Source organism: Aythya marila (assembly GCF_965140915.1).
Source record: "Aythya marila genome assembly, chromosome: 22".
NCBI classification, from domain to species: domain Eukaryota; kingdom Metazoa; phylum Chordata; class Aves; order Anseriformes; family Anatidae; genus Aythya; species Aythya marila.
This window is the reverse complement of record NC_139063.1, coordinates 1,652,232-1,670,386: the sequence shown is the minus strand read 5'-3', so window position 1 is coordinate 1,670,386 and position 18,155 is coordinate 1,652,232. Positions and strand designations below refer to the sequence as shown.

At 43.7% G+C, this 18,155-nt stretch overlaps 1 protein-coding gene across 1 annotated transcript in view; it reads left to right on the top strand.

Moving 5' to 3' along the window:
* Window positions 1-18,155, top strand: part of CSMD2 (CUB and Sushi multiple domains 2) — a 286,785-nt gene that overhangs the window by 71,559 nt on the left and 197,071 nt on the right. The window contains exons 4-5 of the mRNA XM_082777291.1: window positions 132-326; window positions 6,397-6,604. Of these exons, the coding sequence (XP_082633417.1) occupies window positions 132-326; window positions 6,397-6,604 (403 nt within the window). The remainder of the gene's footprint in view (window positions 1-131; window positions 327-6,396; window positions 6,605-18,155) is intronic.

Genomic DNA, 18,155 nt, shown 5'->3' with positions numbered 1-18,155 from the left:
GTTATGGTTATTTGCTCTTACGTTTTTAGTGATTAAATTTCCTTTGAGGTGAGCTGTTCTGGATTCCTCACCTGCCAGTTCTGTTATACAATAACACGTTGTCCCTAACCAGAAGCAACTTTCTTTGGCAGTTCTACCAAGTCATACGTGTGGGAACCCAGGAAGGCTGCAGAACGGCATTCAGCAAGGGACGACATTCAGCATCGGGGACAAAGTGAGATACAGCTGTAACCCAGGCTTCTTTCTGGAAGGACACGCGTTGCTCACGTGCCACGCCAATTTGGAAAACGGTGCCTCCTGGGATTTTCCTCTTCCCTTCTGCAGAGGTAAAGTGTCCTCTCTTCATCTGGAGCGAGCCACAATGAAATAGGATTCAATGAGCAATTTGGGGTTGGGAAAAACTTCACGGGCTGTAAGTTTGATTTAAAAGACTTGAAAACTAAACATGATGTATTTAAAATTGAGGTTTCTTTTTATTGGATTCCCTAAAGCTGCCAGGTTTTGGGTGACTAATGGGAAGGTTATGAAGTGCTCAAAGTACTCAAAAATGTTGCACAGCTGCTTTAACTCCAATTTCTTTGTCTAAAGGGGAGGAAAAAAAGGAAAAGTAGGTATATTATCCATCAAGATAAGGCACCTTCTTAAGGCCATGCATTTTTGCTAGATCAAATACGAGAACATTTAAGCTGGCTTTTCTGCTTCCTCCCATCCATGTCAAGCTCGCTTCCCTTGCAGCAGTTCCCACGGTGATGCTGCTCTTTTGTCTGAAAAGAAAAGCAAATCTGTGCAGAGTGCTGCTGGGCTGTGGGATGCTGGCAGTGGGGCCTGCAGCCTCAGATGGGGGATGCTATATGGGAGGTAAAATCCCTCCTTTGTTCAGAAAGGGTGCAGGCCTGTTTGGGTAGGCCAGCTCTGGTTCCTTGATCAGTATAGAGCTGCTTGCTAATCCTCTGGAGCCACGAGGGACTAGAGAGTCCGTAAATATACAAGTGTCTGTGTTGTTTTACCAAAACAGTTGCTGCTGCTTTGAAGTCTTTTCCCCTCAATTCCTTGTGTACTTCAGCAGAGCATCTTATATTGATTCTTTTTATTGACTCTGCCTGTGCAATCAATTAGCAGTTCTAAGCTGTAGCATAAATCTTGAATTTAAAATGAACAAATATTGTTTGCTTGGTGTGTTTTTAATGCTTTCTTGAATGAGTTACACAGCAGTTATGTGTGCTGCTTAGTACATTTCTCGTACGCTTACCTACTGTTTTGGAGCCAAGGGCATTGTAACACTGAAGGAGTTGTTCATAGAGCCAGGCAGATAGTGCAGAGGGACGACTGTCATTGCCATTTTAGCACGATCACTTATGAGTGTTTGCTTTTCCTTTGTATCAGGACTCACTGTAACCTTAGAAAAACAAACAAGCAAAAAAACAGTGAGGTTTTAAAAAGAAAATTATGAAGTGTGTGCAGGAGAACATGCAGTGAAATTCAGCTTTGAGAGCACACCAAGCAATAGCCTTTTTAGAAGATAAGAGATTTTGTGCATGAATGGACCAGCATTTCCTCCAGTCTGACAGCATTTTTCTGATACAGCCTTCCTCCAAAGGAAGGACGCTAGCCCTGCTATTATTCAGGTATTTGTGTAGTAGTTTCCAATAAGGGAAGGATTAACTTCTGCCCCCAGCAGGTGCTGAAGTACTGAAACATGAAAGTTGGCATCATTATAATTTTTGTGATCCCTGCTGCGGATGGAATAAAAACCATCTTTACATTTTTGTCTTGTCCTGCCAAACTGCCAAATTTTGATACCACTGAATCCAATCTTGAATGCAGCAATGGTGATGGAGGCATCTGATGTACTTCAGAACGAAGGACTATTAAATTCTATGGTACTTGCAACAGTGCTGTGTGAATTGCTGTGATTACAGAAAAATGTTTACTTGTTTAGGTATACTTGTGTAGTAGGGTGCCTGCAGGCTCCTGGAGGTACCACTCCTTTTTAATAGATTTGGCCCTTCTGCTTCAAGACCAACAGCAAAACTTCCAAGGCAATATTTTGGAGGCAGGAACTAGAAAGTCTTCTCATTGTATCTTGTTTAGGAGGGCAGAAAGTAGCAAAGACAATCTGCAAGTGGACTGGCTGAATTTGAAAACCATCTGCGCAGCTGCACGCCTTCTACCTTAAGTGGGTTTTCAGCAGACGTTCGTGTTTGGCTGACAAACCAGCAATACAGATTTCAGTTGTTGCAAGGGGTATGAAGATTTACGTACTGACAAACAGATTTACTGCCTTCTTGAGCAGGGATGATAATGCTTCCAAAACTGTTTCCTGAAGAGGAGTGTATGTGTGTGTGTATATATATATATTTATTTATTTGTTTATTTATTTGTATTTTTTTTTGAGAGAGAGAAAAGATGGTTGTGGCTTCTATTGTTTACGATTAATTCTATCGATATTGGCTTACTGGTAACTTTAACCTGCAGGTTTGTTGAATGCATTTGTAAGTGTTCCACTTTCTGATGTAAGCTGGAGATGGGTCATGCTGCTGGGTCAGAGTCAAACAAATCAAGATGAAAGATGCCCTCTAGCTGAGCAGGTGTTATAATCTCAGGAGCAGCTATCTTGGGAATGGACTTGTCTAATGTCACTGCAAAGGACAATGTCCAGTGTGGGGACTGCCCTTTCCTTCTCCTTCCCCAGTATGAGGGCAGAGGTAGAAGACAAGTGCTGAAATCAGCACACGAGTTTCTACCATGCTATCTGTACCTTCTTCAGGTTCCTTTGTGCTCGTCTTTGTTCTTGTCTTCCTCTTTGTTACATCCTTTTTTATATGTTGGTAGCTTTGTCTCCTTTCCAGTCTTCATGCATTGACGTGATCAAAGATGCAAAGAAATGCATGGTAGAGAAGAATAAGAAATGAATGTGCTTGAGAAGCTGGAACTTGGCTGTGCCAGGATAGCAGTGCTTTGAAGGAGTGCTGTGGCTCAGCTGCTCTCTTCCTTCATGAGTAGTATGCACTACCCTTACCCATCTCTCAGCTTAGAGGTACTGTTTTTATAAAGGATAAGTGTAATCTTAATGAGAAAGGAAAGTAGGGAGGAATCCCAGATGCAGAAAGAATGGCTTGATGAAGCACTTCCTTGCAGAGACCAGTGGAAGTAGCTAGTGCTGCAGCTCACCAGTGGTTTTGAAAGCAGTTATATCAAAATTGATTCTCAGACTCTGAGCTAAAAGAGACTATAAATTCACTCAGCACAGGCTCTGCTCTGGTGAGTTACGGTCCTTGCTTATGTGGCAGGAAGGATTAAAACTGCCGTGATCTCATCCTGGGAGCACCAAAGCAGCAGTGAACGGCATCTCCACACTGATCTGCAAAGCAGTAGCACGTGGAGCTGGGTGGCAGCTCGGGCTCCTCATAGACCATGTGCAACTTGGAAACATGCCCCAAGGACTACAAGTCCCTGGTGAGGCTGGTTCAGGCTCTAAACTCTGGACTGAGCTGACATTTATCCCATCTATAATGTGTCGGGATATTATGTGGAGTGGTTTCCTCATTGCACCTTGTATGTTTTTACACACATCCTACACAGTTGTTTTGTAATCAGAGGGTGAAACGAGGCCTAGTTACTTAGCCTAAACGGGGCCTTAAGCTGAATCCAACAAGTCTAGCTTTATTTTTATCTTGACAGTTGGTATGCTGGAGGCAAAACCCCAGTAGACCTGGAATGCTGTAGCCACAGAAGGAACAACCTTCACCTGGGTCAGTTAATTTCAAGTAAGGTGATGGTGCATTTGAAGCTCCAAAAGAATAACTCACGTCTGTTTTGTGAAGTGCTTTCATGCATGTGGAAAGAAGTCTTGCCCAGATTGTTTGCTGAATTTAAGTAGAACTGATAGATTCATGATTCTGGTAGGCGGCTGAGTAAAAATTCAGTAAGCCAGCTGAAAAGTTGAGAACATTTGCAAAGCTACATTTTAAGCGTATCAAATATGCATAATCTCATTAAAAGTGGTCTGTCTTCTTATAACTCAAACAGCTGCTTAGACTGCACCGTGCCCAAAATAATTGAATGGCTGTTCAAGAAGATTTTGAGAAGATTGTAGAACATGTTTTAGCAGTAACGAGCTCTACAAACTTCTCTCATAGCATTGAGTCAAATTCTCAATTTGACTCAATGCTATGAGAGAAGAAGAGGAACTTCTTCAGTTCTCTGTCTGTGCACAGAAGTGGTTGCAAGGAGCCATGATCCCACTGGGGTTGAAGGTGCCGGTGCAGCACACGGTGTCAGTGCCACGCAAACAGGGGGTTAAGAGCCTGGGGCCTCCCCGTGTCACCGGGAAGCTGTGTCTGCCCGTGCCTTCTGCTGGTTCGTTGGCTGGCTGCACCGGGATAGCAGATGGCCACGACAAAGAGAAGCTGGCATGTCCGGGAGGTTTATTTCACGTCACCTTTCAAGTTTCAGGAGGTGGAGGCTGCAAGTTTCAGCCCTGCTGACAGAGCCCGCTGATGCCACAAGGCTGGGAAGGTCTCACTGCTGGGCGATGCCCCTGAGCAGAGCTCTGCCCTTTCCTCAGGTGCTGATGTCCTGTTGCACTTCACACACACACATTCTCACCTGTGTTAAATTGCTGTTTGGAAGGGTTTTTTTAATAGTTGGTAATCAAAAGAAGTGTTTATACTGTAAAGCCCCAAGCTCCTTGACTAAAGCATTGAAACGCTGCTCTTTAATGCGTGTTGTAAGGTTAACAGGCTTTTCCTAGCAATGTTCCAAATAAACTCCAGGCTGATGCTGTAGGTGGGGGAGCAGCAAGCTGCCCTGATACTAGTCAAATTAATTCCTGGTTTCCTTTATCTTCGTGCCCATGTTTTCTTCAGATCCCTCTCCTTTAATTGTTCTAATAGCTCCTGCTGATGAAATTTAGGTTGTAAGAATGAAAGAACCTGCAGCAAACGAGATCAGTATGTAAACAGGAAATGTCACTGCTTGGTTTCTGAACAAATGGTTCTGTCTTTAGCACTCTGATTGTGGTAGCAATATCAATTTCCTTAAGAAAACAGAAACCAAGACACGTAAGGAAGGTGTGGAGGATGTTCTACTCCTTTCTATTACATTTCTATTAAATACAGTGCTTGTACTCTCAAGTCCTGTTGCCCCAGCCCCTGGGGATGTTTCTGTTGCTGATGAAGGTGCTGATATGTATGTGAGTTGAGCTGGAAACTCTTTAAAACCACCTCCCTGCTGTGATAGAAAAGCTTTCATGTCTGTGAAACCCTTCTTCTCAGTCTTTGAGTTCTTGGTGGGTTTCTTCCTGCTTTGCCAGCTACGTGGATGGGAGGAAAGCTGCAGAAAATACCTCCTAGGAGCCCAATTAGGAGTAAGGGATGGAACAAAAAAACTTAGGCAACAGTGTATGAGGAAATAGTGTCCTGACAGCGAGTCGCGTTAGGCTGAGAACTGCTTCCCCGGGGAAGTGGTAGAAGCTCTGTCACTTGGGGTGTTTAAAATTAGACTCAACAAATCACCAGTAAGTAGATGGTGGGGAATAAGCTGGCACTTGCAAGGAGACAGACTGGCTGATCTAATGGGATTTCGCATCCCTCAACATCTTTGTCTCTTAATGCTGTTTAGTTAAAAAATAAAAAATAAAAAAAATAAAAAGCGATTCTCTGAAATCCACTTGAAAAAGATGTATCTAAATTTTCAGGGCAAAGATTTTCTTATCAGTCTGTGATTTTGTTATGTGGGCAATATCCAGAATTTTATCAGTTACGTGGAAAACATTTTTTAAATAGGCTTTTGATCAGTTGAGATAGTTGTCTTACAGCAAGCTCGAGTGCTGCCCTTGCCCTTGAAAAATGCTGTGCAAAGGTGCTGTTCTGCAGAATGCTGTATTGCTCCCCAGTGTGTGCTGTGCAAATCAGCAGGCAAGTGTGAGGTTTCTCCTGCACAGTCTGGTCCTCCAGGACCCGCTCAAGCATTGCTCAGTAAGGATCCAAAGCTTTCAGTGTTGGGTTAGATGTTTCCAGTCTGTGCCAATTTCTGCTGATCTCATGCTAGGTTTGTAGGCTGCTGCTTGTTTGACTTCTGCCATTTTTTGCCATCCCATTTGGCCATTGTGTCATTCCAATCAATGTTGCTGCTTGAAATCTCAGAAACAACCAAAATAACCAAACAGTGGGAAAGGATGTTATCAATCAGCTTTCTTTTATTCAGAGTGTAGCATACAAATAATATTCCAAACAAGCAAATAAAGGTCCTAACCCACTACAAAAACACTGGCACTTTCAAAGGTTTGCTTTGGGTTTGTTTTCTTTTTCTTTTTCTTTTTTTTTTTTTTTTTTTTTTGACATAGTGCTTTATGCATTTCAGCAAAACCTCATAACTTGCATTCTCTGTTTGCAGCTGATGATGCTTGTGGAGGGACTTTAAGGGGACAGAGTGGAATTATCTCAAGCCCTCATTTTCCTTTGGAGTACGGCAATAACGCAGACTGCACGTGGACTATTCTCGCTGAACCTGGAGACACTATTGCCCTGGTTTTCATGGATTTTCAACTGGAAGATGGATATGACGTTTTAGAAGTTGCTGGAACAGAGGGATCTTCACTCTGGTAGGTTTCTGGTCATACTTCATTGTTGTCTGTATTGTCATACAGTAGCATCTTCTTTTTAGTATGCGGAGATCCAAACTTTGATTTGGACGTTCTGCGTCAACAGAGTTTTTGTGCTTGAAAGGGGGTGATTCCCAGTTACAGGTTTTAGCCACGGCCTTCTGATAAAACTCATGAGGATGCCTTTAATTTGCTTGGTGGAGTTTATGTTGACTATTTTCTGCTTTAAATCATTCTCTGCAGCAAGATCTCACAGTGGAGCTGGTTAAATGACATAAGAAATTAATTTTAAAAATGGTACCACAAAATCCACGCCCAAAAAACCCTATTTTAAACATTGCCATGCTCCAATCTTATATTTACTGAGTTGTTCTCTGATTATTGCTAAATATGCTGCTGACAAGTTAACTTTACTGTTAATGAACCTGTGGCAAATGTTTCTGCAGATCAGTTGGTTCTTCAGACACGAGTCTGTGTGTGGAATTTCAATGCCCCTTGCATACCATTAAGTTGGCTTGAACATTGCTTTCAGAAATACTGCTTTTATGTATAATAAATGCTGCACTGATTTTTTTCCAATATACAAGAGCTGTCCAAATGATCAGTGCTATGAAATCTGAAGTGAGGGCTCGCAGAGGGAATTTGGCACATTGCTTCTGTTGCTTAGCAAAGGACACCTCTGCCTCTAGCTGGTCTGGACACTACCGTCTTCTGCACTGTTACTGCAGCCAACAGTTAAAAGTCCTAACGAAGAGAAAATGGAAGAGAGCAATCTTAGACCCAGCACCCCTCTGGAAGGGGAGAATTAAGCATTTGAAATAATTAGGTGTTGCCTGGGATTATCAGCAGGAAGTTAAGTTACGATTATTTATGAAGATTCTGTCGCTACCACAAATAACATTCATTTCTGTAATTTATACTCGCCTGACAATTATGGAGGAATAGGATTTGAACGTTCAGGATGTATTAATGTGAGGGAACTTGCCATTTACTATGTACTCATTCTTTACTGTTCCCAGGACCCCTTTGAAAATGAGATGTTGGTGTTTCATGAGGGGGAAAAAAAAAATGTTTTTATTAGCATGCATTAATGTTTCCGGGCACCATTACTTTTTAGCCATTATGTACTGCAGGGAGGATCAGTCATCTGTGGTATGTGGTAAAGATGTATGTAACTAGTTAAGAAACATTATTCAGCCTGGAGGTGTTGCCAGTGCAGCACTGTGTCTTGTCATATCAAAAATGAAACAATGCCTGTCAGAGGGAACCTGCTGGAAAAAATTAATAAACTACCCATAAATACACAGTGGTAGAAATTTAAAAACTGCAAACGTGTCTTAGAAAATTAAGCCCCATGACTTTCAATAGTGTGCGCAGAGGGGGGAGGAACTAAACAAAAAAAAAAAAATACAACACCTCTTCTAAAAATGAGAATTAGGAACTATTTTACAGGAGTAAGTTTTACACACTTCAGTTTTGGGGTCTTGTCATATGTATTGCCTCCACCCCAAGCACCAATATGCTGCATCTTTAATGATCCCCTTCCTTCAGATGAATTCTCCCAGGGAGCTGGATGAACTCTGAGCTGTAGCAGCAGTGGACTCTTGTTTGAACTGGCTGCTGGAGCAGGCCAGGCGAGATGCAGTGCGTCAATGAGTGAAACAGGTCACACAAACATGGGTTTCATCCAGGGCTTGCAGGTGAAGCTGCTCCTACTTTTCAAGATTCATCCTGCATTTTTACAGCATCGTGAAATACACACGGGCAAGATAAACACACCAGTCAATTCAAAGGGACCTGATTTAGTATTCTTGAAGTAAACTTTTTAGTCCCATAAGCAGAATTACAAAGTGTCTTATTTTAAATTTCATTTTTCAAAGCTGGCCTTCACAACTCAGAGCCTGATAATTAAATTCAGATGACTCATTTTTCCCATTTTTAATAATTTTTGCCCATAGGGGGAATAAATTGAGCTCATATCTCGTCTTTAAACATGTTGATATGATTCAGCTTGAAAATATAGCTGAAAACCTTTTTCCCCCCTCTATGAAGACCTAGTTTTAATTATTGGTAATACAGCAGATAGACTTACAGCCGAACAAGCCATTCTATTGAAGTATCTTGCAGCTAAATATTTCATTTCCTAAGCATTATAAATAGTTTTAATCTGGTCCAGAGATGTACACAAATAAACAAAATTAAATTTCCATCTCGGGTATAATTCATATCTATTTTCAAGCTACAGGATAATGATGGTATTTACAGGAGTGCTAGCTCAGCACGATGGGCTTCGTGCTGCCTGCTCTTACCACGACTCTCCTGCACTGTCGTTCAACCTCTCCTCTCCAAAGGCAGATGCTGTGCTGCTCCCCTAGGAGCCACGTTCCCTTGTCCCTGCCATCCTGAGTCCCGTGGCTGGGGTCCTGGTACTCCTTTTAGGCCCTGACCTCTCAGACATGGGTCCCTCCTTCCATGGGTCTTGAAAAGGAAAGGGCTTTGTGGGTCTGAGCATCCTCATATCAAGCGGGGGCTGAGTAGCTATGTGAGACATTAATAAAATTACACCTTTACAGCTCTTATAACAGCTATTGCAGCTTCTGTCATGGGACCTTGGGCCTGGGTTTTGACAGGTGAGAAATAAAATTGCGCTGAGCAGAGAGCAGGAGGGGAAGAAAGTGGTGGTGGGAAAAAGGGCCCCTCAGGTGAGAGGATGGCACTGGGTCTGTGGGCTGGGGAGGAGGGCTGGCTCTGCCAACAGGGGCTGTCAGGAGAGCTGGGCAGCCTGTGGGGGGCTTCCTCCTGTCCCTGTCCCCAGGCTTCATCTCCTCTTCAAACTGGAATTCTCTTCTCCCCATAGCTGAGAGACCCGAAAGGATGAACGAAATTCATCTGCTGGTTGTGGAGGTTTCGTGGTACCTGCCTCAAAGCTTCGCTCAGTGGCGAGCATCCCGCTGGGTGGTGTTCAAGTGTTGGGCTGCTGTTGCCTTCAGAGGGGTGGCGGTGTAGGAAATGACTAATAATCCAACTTTGGTTCATGTAAACAGACATACATATCGAGGTCAAGTGTACGTTTAGGTAAAACACAAGTATACATGTATAGCAAAGGAGGTCTGGGCAGTTATTCCAAAACATCTGAAGCCAGCAAGATAGACAAAAGGTAGAAGCTTTGTTCTCAGGCAGCATGGAGCCATGTGCAACACTTCTTCTAGACTAAGTATTCTGGAAGTTGTAGAAATACACAAACATTCTAAATTTTGCCATCAAGAGTTTCCCTTTTGCTGTAGTCATTAAGTGGGAGGAAGCAGAAGGGGGACGCTGTAAGCTCCAGCCTGTCTGCTGACCAGGTAGGCAGCTAGTGATGCCCTTTCCACCCCAGACCAGTGTTATTTGGCACTCCACAGCTATTTGTTCCACTGATGAAACTACTTAGAAACCTCTGCTCCTGCCAAATGAATTAGTTCCATGAGACGAAACTAACAAGTATCTCATTTGTCGGAGTATGACAGTCTGGCTGGCATGTTTTGAAGGTTCATTAGATGTTTCTAATCTTCAGATGGGAAATCTACTTTGAGATGTAGACGACTTCTTTAATAAAGAAGCTTTTCGTATGTTTTGTAGCGGTGTTGCATTTGGTGACTGTATTTGGTAGACTGAGAATCCCAGCTGGCAGGGGGGCCTGGGTTGTAGCTGGGAGAGGTGCTCAGTGCCTGCTGCCAGGTCATGGCATGGTGCCTTTCAGATCAAAGGAAAGATGGTATGGGAGAGGTCAGAACCCAGCCTCGTATCAGCTCCTAGTGCAGCTGTTACCCTCTGCCTGCAACCCCCTTGGCCTCTAAACTTATTTGACTTCATCATTTTGCATGAACTTGGTTGAAACAGAGCCTTACCTGGCAGAGCACCTCATAGTGTCACGCTGAGAAGTTGCATGTTGACCTGGGAGACTGATTTGTTTCTAAATTACTGCTTCATTTGCTCCCGGGTCCTGGTTTTCTCTCCCAAGCTTTGAGCCTGCTTAGCCCGATCTATAGAAATCCCACCATAACTTGGGTGGAACCTGCTATGGTTGCTCATCCTCTGGACAATCAGGGCTGGGCTTGCCCTTCTCAATTACAGTCCACCATGGTGCATCTCCCTCTTGAGCTTAATTATGCCTCTTTATTTCTGAACTCTTACTGAAAGTAGCTACGTGTTTGAAAATCCAAATGTTTAAGAAAAAGAAATGAGTCTGACAATTCACAGATACCACCTACTCGGTTTTGTTTTCTTAATCAGTGATTTCATTGTTCTTTCAAAACTGCGTTCTCCTCAGTTGCCTCACTTGGATATTTGTTCCAGGAGGACACGAGCACGTGCTGAATCACTGCGTTCATGCAGAGCCTTGGTCTATGCTATCTTTCATTGCTGTGATCCTCCTCCTGACTTTATTGCTCTTTTATTGAACTGAAGTCTAATTTTAGGGGGGTTGCATCATCTGTCATGTTGCCCCTCTGCTGCCCTTCCATTCTCTGAACCTTACCTTGTCATTTCCCCTGGGAAACATTTTTTTCATTACCAGGGCCACCACTAAACTATGTCTTCTGGAAAAGCATTGCAGTGTCTCTCGTGATGCCACGTATCTGCAGAGTTGACTTCAAGGGAGGAATGGCTGGAAGAATATCCCTGATGTTTTAGCAGCTCCTCTTGACGATCTCTGTTTTTATTTCTTGTCATTATCTGCAGTTGACCCCTCCCTCCCCACCGCCCTTGTCCATCTGCTTCTAATAGTCATTAAAGATCTCCTATGTGAGGTCTGCTTTGAGCTTCCCTCTTGATGTCAGGTGTCTCGTACCACTACCCAGGCTCGTCTATTTGCACATCTTGTGCTCTACCGGTAAGAAATTAGAGTGCCTGTTCTTGAAGGTCACTGTTTCAGATGATGATTATGTTAGTTGGTAAAAACTGTTCTCCGTGTGTGCTTCTAATGAACCAACCAATTTTCTTTATATCAAAGCAGCTTCTGATCCTTAGATAGCTGCCTCAGAGCTTTCAGCCTGAATTTTCATCTCAGGCTTCAGCCAACATCTACTGAAATCAACGGAGAGGCTTTGGCTCCAAAGGACTCGTGAATTGGGCCCTGGTGTATTGTCACTTACTACAGCGCGTTCCTTCTGCCAGCACGCCGCAGCTCTGCAGCGCGGGGTCTGCATCTGTTGCTTCTCCTGGCAATGCTGCTGCCACCAGCACGGGAAGCAGGGCAGTGTCCACAGGAGGGGAGCAGGCGCTGGGGAGCCCAGACCCGGCCCTCTCCACGCACCCCCCCTGCCTGCGCCCTGGCAGCTGCCTCTCTTCGTGGGGATCCTGGAGAACAGATTGCCTGATGGCGGCTTCAGCACGATTGGGATCTCACAGTTGCCACTTCCTTTTTGATTTTTTCCAGTTGGTAATTGCTTTTATTTGCAAGTTGACAAGCAGTTTCCTGCCCTCGTGCATGCATGAGGCTGAGGATTTGAAGACAGTTGTCTTGAAATAACTTATTTCTTGTTAAAGCCTGGATAATGCAAGTGTGAAAGTTTTCTTTTCCTGTGCAATGAATCGAGCTTCCTTGTTGTAATAGGCAGTTAAAAACGGATGCTTTATCTGTAATACTCAGCTGCTCGTCTTCCATGGTAATGTTTTCCATAGGAGTGAAAAAAAAAAAGTGTATGAAGTGTCTTTTTAAAGTCCCTATTTAAATGTCAGTTACATCTTCATCAGGATCTGGAAATAGATTGCCATATTTGACTAGTATGGTTAATTCTTTCTTTTTCTATTAAAGAATTCATGGTGCTTTTAATTAGAAGGAAATTCTACGAAGGCTTTAAAGCTGTCCTATCTAAAACATTGTTTCAGTGGGGAACAGTCTTCTTGCAAAACCCCCTTGTCTCTTAGAACATGCAATCTCTGGAGATAACATTTTGGAGAAGTGCACAAAAGCCCATAAAGAAACTGCAGACCAGCCCTGCTCACACAGCCAACATCTGGAGCGCCTGCAGCTCTCCCTGCCGAGGCTGCTGCTGCTGGCAGCCCCTCACTGCCCCTGGCATTGTGAGCATCCCCTCGCTGGGCTGTCCCAGGCCTCGCAGCTTCCTGCACCTCACTTTGGTCCTTGTCTTACTGTGAACCTGCCATAAGGGAGAACAGGAACACGTAGGTCGGTGATCTGATTTCTCCCTGATAGGAAACAGCTAGTGCAGTATTGGGAGCACTTGGTTCCTGGTGGTAGCTCAGAGGTAGAGCTGATTGCGTCCCTGGTGGGCGCAAATGATTTGCAATCCTCTTGATTGCTGTTTTGAAGTGTAGTTAAAGGATTGATAACACTTTGTGCAATGTAGTTTTGGTAGAAAGTATTGCACCTTGTCCTAAAGCCGCTCAGTCTGTTGCAGTGCAGGAATAACTGAATGGGAAATTCTGGAAGAAAGCTGCTCAGGGTAAGATGGTATTTAAAGAGGTTCCATAATTTAGCATACATTGCTAAGGAAAGGAGGATTTTGACGGCAGCTGAGCTGATAAAAATAACACGCAGGCTGTGTTAGCTCTCATCAGCGAAGGATTTGGTTGCCCATTTGTGCAACACCTTCCTGAAGCTGCCGCGGGGCCGAACGCAGACCCAGCCGCTCCCGCTGCTCCTTGCTGCCCATCTTCTGGGGAGGTGAGTGCTCCGAGCAGCTCTTCTGCCCAGAGCGTGGCAGGGAGAGCGGCTTCTGTGACAAACGACAAGGAAAGGGCCTCCTGACCTCTCCCACTCATGTTTCATTCAATAAGACATGATTAGATTTCATATACCCCTCTCCAGCTAATCTTATTTTTCCATGCATTAATATGATTAATTCTATTTGCAAGATAGTAGAGAGCATTCCATGAATATTCAGGCTAGCTATTTAAACCAAGGAAGAAGATGCTTTTAGGCTGAAAATTACCCTGATTATCTCTTAATTGTCTTTTTTATCCTGATTTGACCTTTGTTTGGTCCCCTCTGAGGCTGAGAGCGAGCCCTGTGCAAAGGCTGCTGTATGGTCTGCACCTCAAGGGATAAGGTGCAGGAAGGGCTGTAGTGCAGGGAAAAATCTTTGAAGGTTCCTAAACATGAAGAAATGAATATTTTGCCATTTCTGTCCAGGATACGAGCATGTGTTGGGGGGAAAGAGAGAAGTTTCTTTGCAAAAACACTCAACTGTGAGCTGAGGAGAAGTGCTGGAAAGAGAGGGCTCATGCAAGGTAGTGCAATGCAGCTGGGTGAAAGCTCAGGAATCACAGAATCATAAAATACGGTGACAATCAGCAGAGTACCTCCTGGATGTAAGCCAACATGTAAATGACCATATAGGTTGTAAACTGGTGAATAATACCTTTATTGGGCAGAGAAAGGGCGCCATGCGTTAAGTGCAAATGATGTCATAGGCTGTAAATGGCTGGGCATCTTTTTAAAACACCAAATCTCCTCCTCTGCTGTGGTGGGACATGGAGCTTGCCCAGTTTAAGCAAGCATTTGGCCAACTGCTGGTAGGACAGATGGCTGGCTTTGCCTCATGGTGCTTCCAGGAGATGCTTCTGTGTTACTCTTTGTTGGGGGCCGGTGGTGGAGCCCTGCACATGTGATTTTGGCTTAAATTTTTCTTCATCAGAAGCCAACTCGTGTCCCTTGCTGTGCAAGGTTCCACCGCTGTTTAAGCCGGCTGAAGTTGTGCATATGCAGAGGGGTCTCCCTTTGCAGAGAAATGCACCATGTTGAGGGAATTGGATTTGAACGTCAAAATCTGTCTGCCAGAGCTGATAAGTCATGTTTTACACTGCCTGCCCTTATCTACAACTTCAAAGTGAAAAAGCAGAGACACCTCTGCAGCTGTTGCAGTACTTTCAAAAGATCTTTCTTCCGCGGTTTCTTTGTGGACCTGTTCACAGAAGCTTTCATATATTTACAAGTTGTATTAAAGAATGTAAGTACTTTGTTTTCAAATGTCACCTGTTTCACAAAATATATTTTAAATGATCTTTGCCATATGGTTTTTCTTCCCTAGGTTCTCTGCAGCTGCTTCTCTTAGGAAATGACAAACTCATTCACATGTTTCTGTAGCTTTTTGTCACGTGCTTTAAGTGAAATTCACAACGATACAGATTCATTTTGGTGCTTAATTCATATTACTCCTTAAATTGATTTTGGATGTTTGATGGTAATGTATCCCACGTACTGTGATTAAGCTCATCTCCCTTTAATTTGCATTGTATGTTAATTCATTGAAGTTGGGGAAGAATTGTGTTTTCTGCGCTTTTCCACCAGCTCAAGCTGTGGAGAAGTAATTTATTTTTATGTTGGCAATTCTGAGGTCACACACACCTGTCCAACCTGATCTTCCCACTTGTCTCTGGAAATACTGAAACGCATGAAATACAGGGAAAAAATCCTAAAGTTGTCTTCAGGAGAGGTTTGCTGCTGGGGGTGACGTGGTGAAGTATGTGCGCCCCTTAGCCAGTGTAGCCCTCTAGCAAGATACAGGTGTCAGGGCGTCACCTTCCAGAGTCATGAAAAATTGGGCAGATTGTGTGAGAGGTCCTGGCATGCTCCTGGTAGCAGGCGCTCTGAGGTCAGCCTGCCGTTGGGAGCTGAGCAGTATCTCACTAAGTAGCAAGTTGGCAGCAAACCAAGTGCCAGGCAGGGGAGGAAAGATGCTCTAGTGCATTGGGATTTATTTCCATTCCTGTGTCATGGTGGCAAATCACTTATCAACACAACTTTGTCTCCTCTGTTTGTGCGTTCAGGCCCTTTAGTCCAACCTCGTCTTATTTGCAGCTGAGATTGGGGTTTGTAAACTGCAGGTTTATGAGATAAGATAAGACCAGATAGGTCTCAGAACTGAACTTGGCTCTAACCTGTTGTGAGCATGTCAGATCATTTTATTTCTGTGTTTCTCCTTGCTTTGTTGTTTTTATTTCTAAGCTAGGGGACTTCCTCAGCTGATTATTCTAGAGCCAGCACAGCAGCATCTTGCTCCCTTTTGGGTTTTAGGCGCAGGATGTATTCCCTCTTTCACCTAGGATGACAGAACATTTGGCTAGCGCAAGGTTTAAATATATTACTGTTGATTGCAAAAGGTTTTGAGGTTCTTCTAAAGCTGATATTAGTTCACAGAATGGTTGAGGTTGGAAGGGACCTGTGGTGGCCATCTGGTCGAGCTCCTCCTGCGCACAGAAGCAGCAAGGAGCTTTAGTTTAGCAGAAGCTTCTGGTCTGGTCTTCGCTCAGGGAGAGCTCCACCACCCCTCACCATCACCACGTATCCCTAGGGACAGACCTTTTGAGATGGAGAACAGATATGAAGACAGGCGAAGAAAATATCAGCATTTTGAAGACTAGAGAAAACACTAATGCTTTTTGTTACAGCTGCTCTCAATAGGAGAGGTTAAATGAAGCGTTGCCACTGCCAGTGCTGCAGCCACAGGAATAGAAGATCTATTCACATTAAATATTACGAAGTGTGTTTTCAGAGCTAGCCCATTGTATTTGTCAAGTTATGTATATTTATAACTTGACATATCTATAATACATCTTGAAAAATTCAATGGAATACAAAAATATGTCTGTGTGTGTATATATATATATATATATATATATATATATATATATCTTTTTTACCATAGCCAAACATCTGTAATTTAATAGCTGTAGTAGAGGCCTTGGAGGCCTTTTGTCGTTGAGTAACAAACTTTCACCTGCAGTGGAAAAAATTGACTTCTGTTCCTGTTGTTTGCTTATTGCAGGCCTGAGCTGCTGCTGCTTTAAAAAATAGATAAAGATGCCCTGGCAAGGATCAATAATGGATGGGATAAGCAGGAGAATGCGCAGGCTGTTTTCTATTCCAGATCTGTGCGATGTTTCTGGAAGTGAGCTATTCGCAGGGGGACTCCTGAATTCTTAAGCGGAGAGGGAGTTGCAAACTAAGTATTAAAGCGAAAGGCCTAATAGCAGTTCAGAATTGGTTAATACGGTATCACCCAGCAAAAGCGCTGTCTGAAAGCTTAGTGTAAGCCTGAGCTCTGCGTCCCTGGGGCGAGACGTACTTTTGAAGGGCTTGGGGCTTCCCTGGTGAGCTGGTCCAAACCCTGGCTCTGAGCTCAGTGAGCTGACAGGCAGAAACGTGAGCAGTTTCAGTTATGGGACCAGGAGCAAAGCAGTGAATTCTGCAAGTTTTCTTTCACCTTGGCATCTCTGTTTCTCTGTGTTTAAAAATCCAGTGCGTTTCTTCATGCTCGGGGAGATGGTGCCGCTGATGGATCTTGGCACAGATACGTCTCCCGTCTCGCGCTTCTCGATTCAAGGATAGACTGCAAGTCTAGTAATATTAGTTATTAAAAGCAGGCACTTCATATAAATATCTTTGCTCTTAATGTCTCTGGTACTTTGTACGCTAAGATCTAATCAGTCTTCCCCAAGCCTGGATGGTGGAAGGAAATAATGTGCTTTGGGTTCATGTGGTGATTGTATTTCGCTTCTTCCCCTTGGTGGCATTTTCTTTTGTCATGGCAGGTCATGATCTCTTTAGCTCATGCTGAGTTTGTTTTTGACAGTCTTGGCTGTTTTACAACATGGATGTTTTGATTCTTCCTCGCAGGGACCTCTTTTGTGCCTGGATTTATAGCAGAGATCAGGAAGATGCCAGGACATCAGTAAATATCGGAGGATTAGTAATAGGCAAAATGTTGTCAACAGCTAATGCGTAATAACGTATTCCTGGCTGCAGTAAGCTGGAATTTTCCAAGTCTCTGGAAATCCAGACCCATCACGGTGTTGTACCAATGTGGTTTTGCGTAAAGGGCAATTGCTGCCTTGTACAAGTTGAAAAAGACAAAATGTGATTAGCTGCTTCCCTGCCATTGCCTTGCAGTGTAATTAACACAAATAAGTTCACTCCCATTTAAATCAACTCAAGCTTCATTTATTATATGCGTTTTTTCCAGTTCCTTTTGAATTCCGGGAGGAAAGCCCTGAGAACCCACGGGGTGCAGGCAGCCACCAGGGCTCGGTCGCTGGCCAGGATGGCTCCATGTGCGTGGTGCTGAGCCGTGGCTGCTGAGCTGCTTCGTGCCAGCACACTGCAAGCAGGGCTGCTTTGTTTTCCACCAGTGACCTGAAAATTTGATCTGCCTTCAACACGCTTTTAAGGTGGAAGCGGTGCTTTGACGCTTCCCAGTTGGAGCACGGGGAGATGCCCATCTGTCCTCGCTTCCCTTTTTCCCCTTTGTCTTCGTTCCATGCTTTATAAATTAATTTTAATAATCGTCCTTTAAATGATGGAGCAGTTGAAATGAGCTTTTAGTCAGAATTACCTGCATTAAAGATCTCTTAAAAAGAAAGGCATAAAAGTAATTAATCGCTTCAATTATAATAATGTGGCTTAGCTTGTGGTTTTCTGTTAGAAAAACCTGCTTTTGATAAGTCAGCTGTTCTTGAAAGGGAAAAAATAAAAGTGCTTCAGGCTGGAAGCTGGCATGAAGGAGTTTTGAAATAAGGTTGTTCACTTTGTAATGTAACAGCATAAATT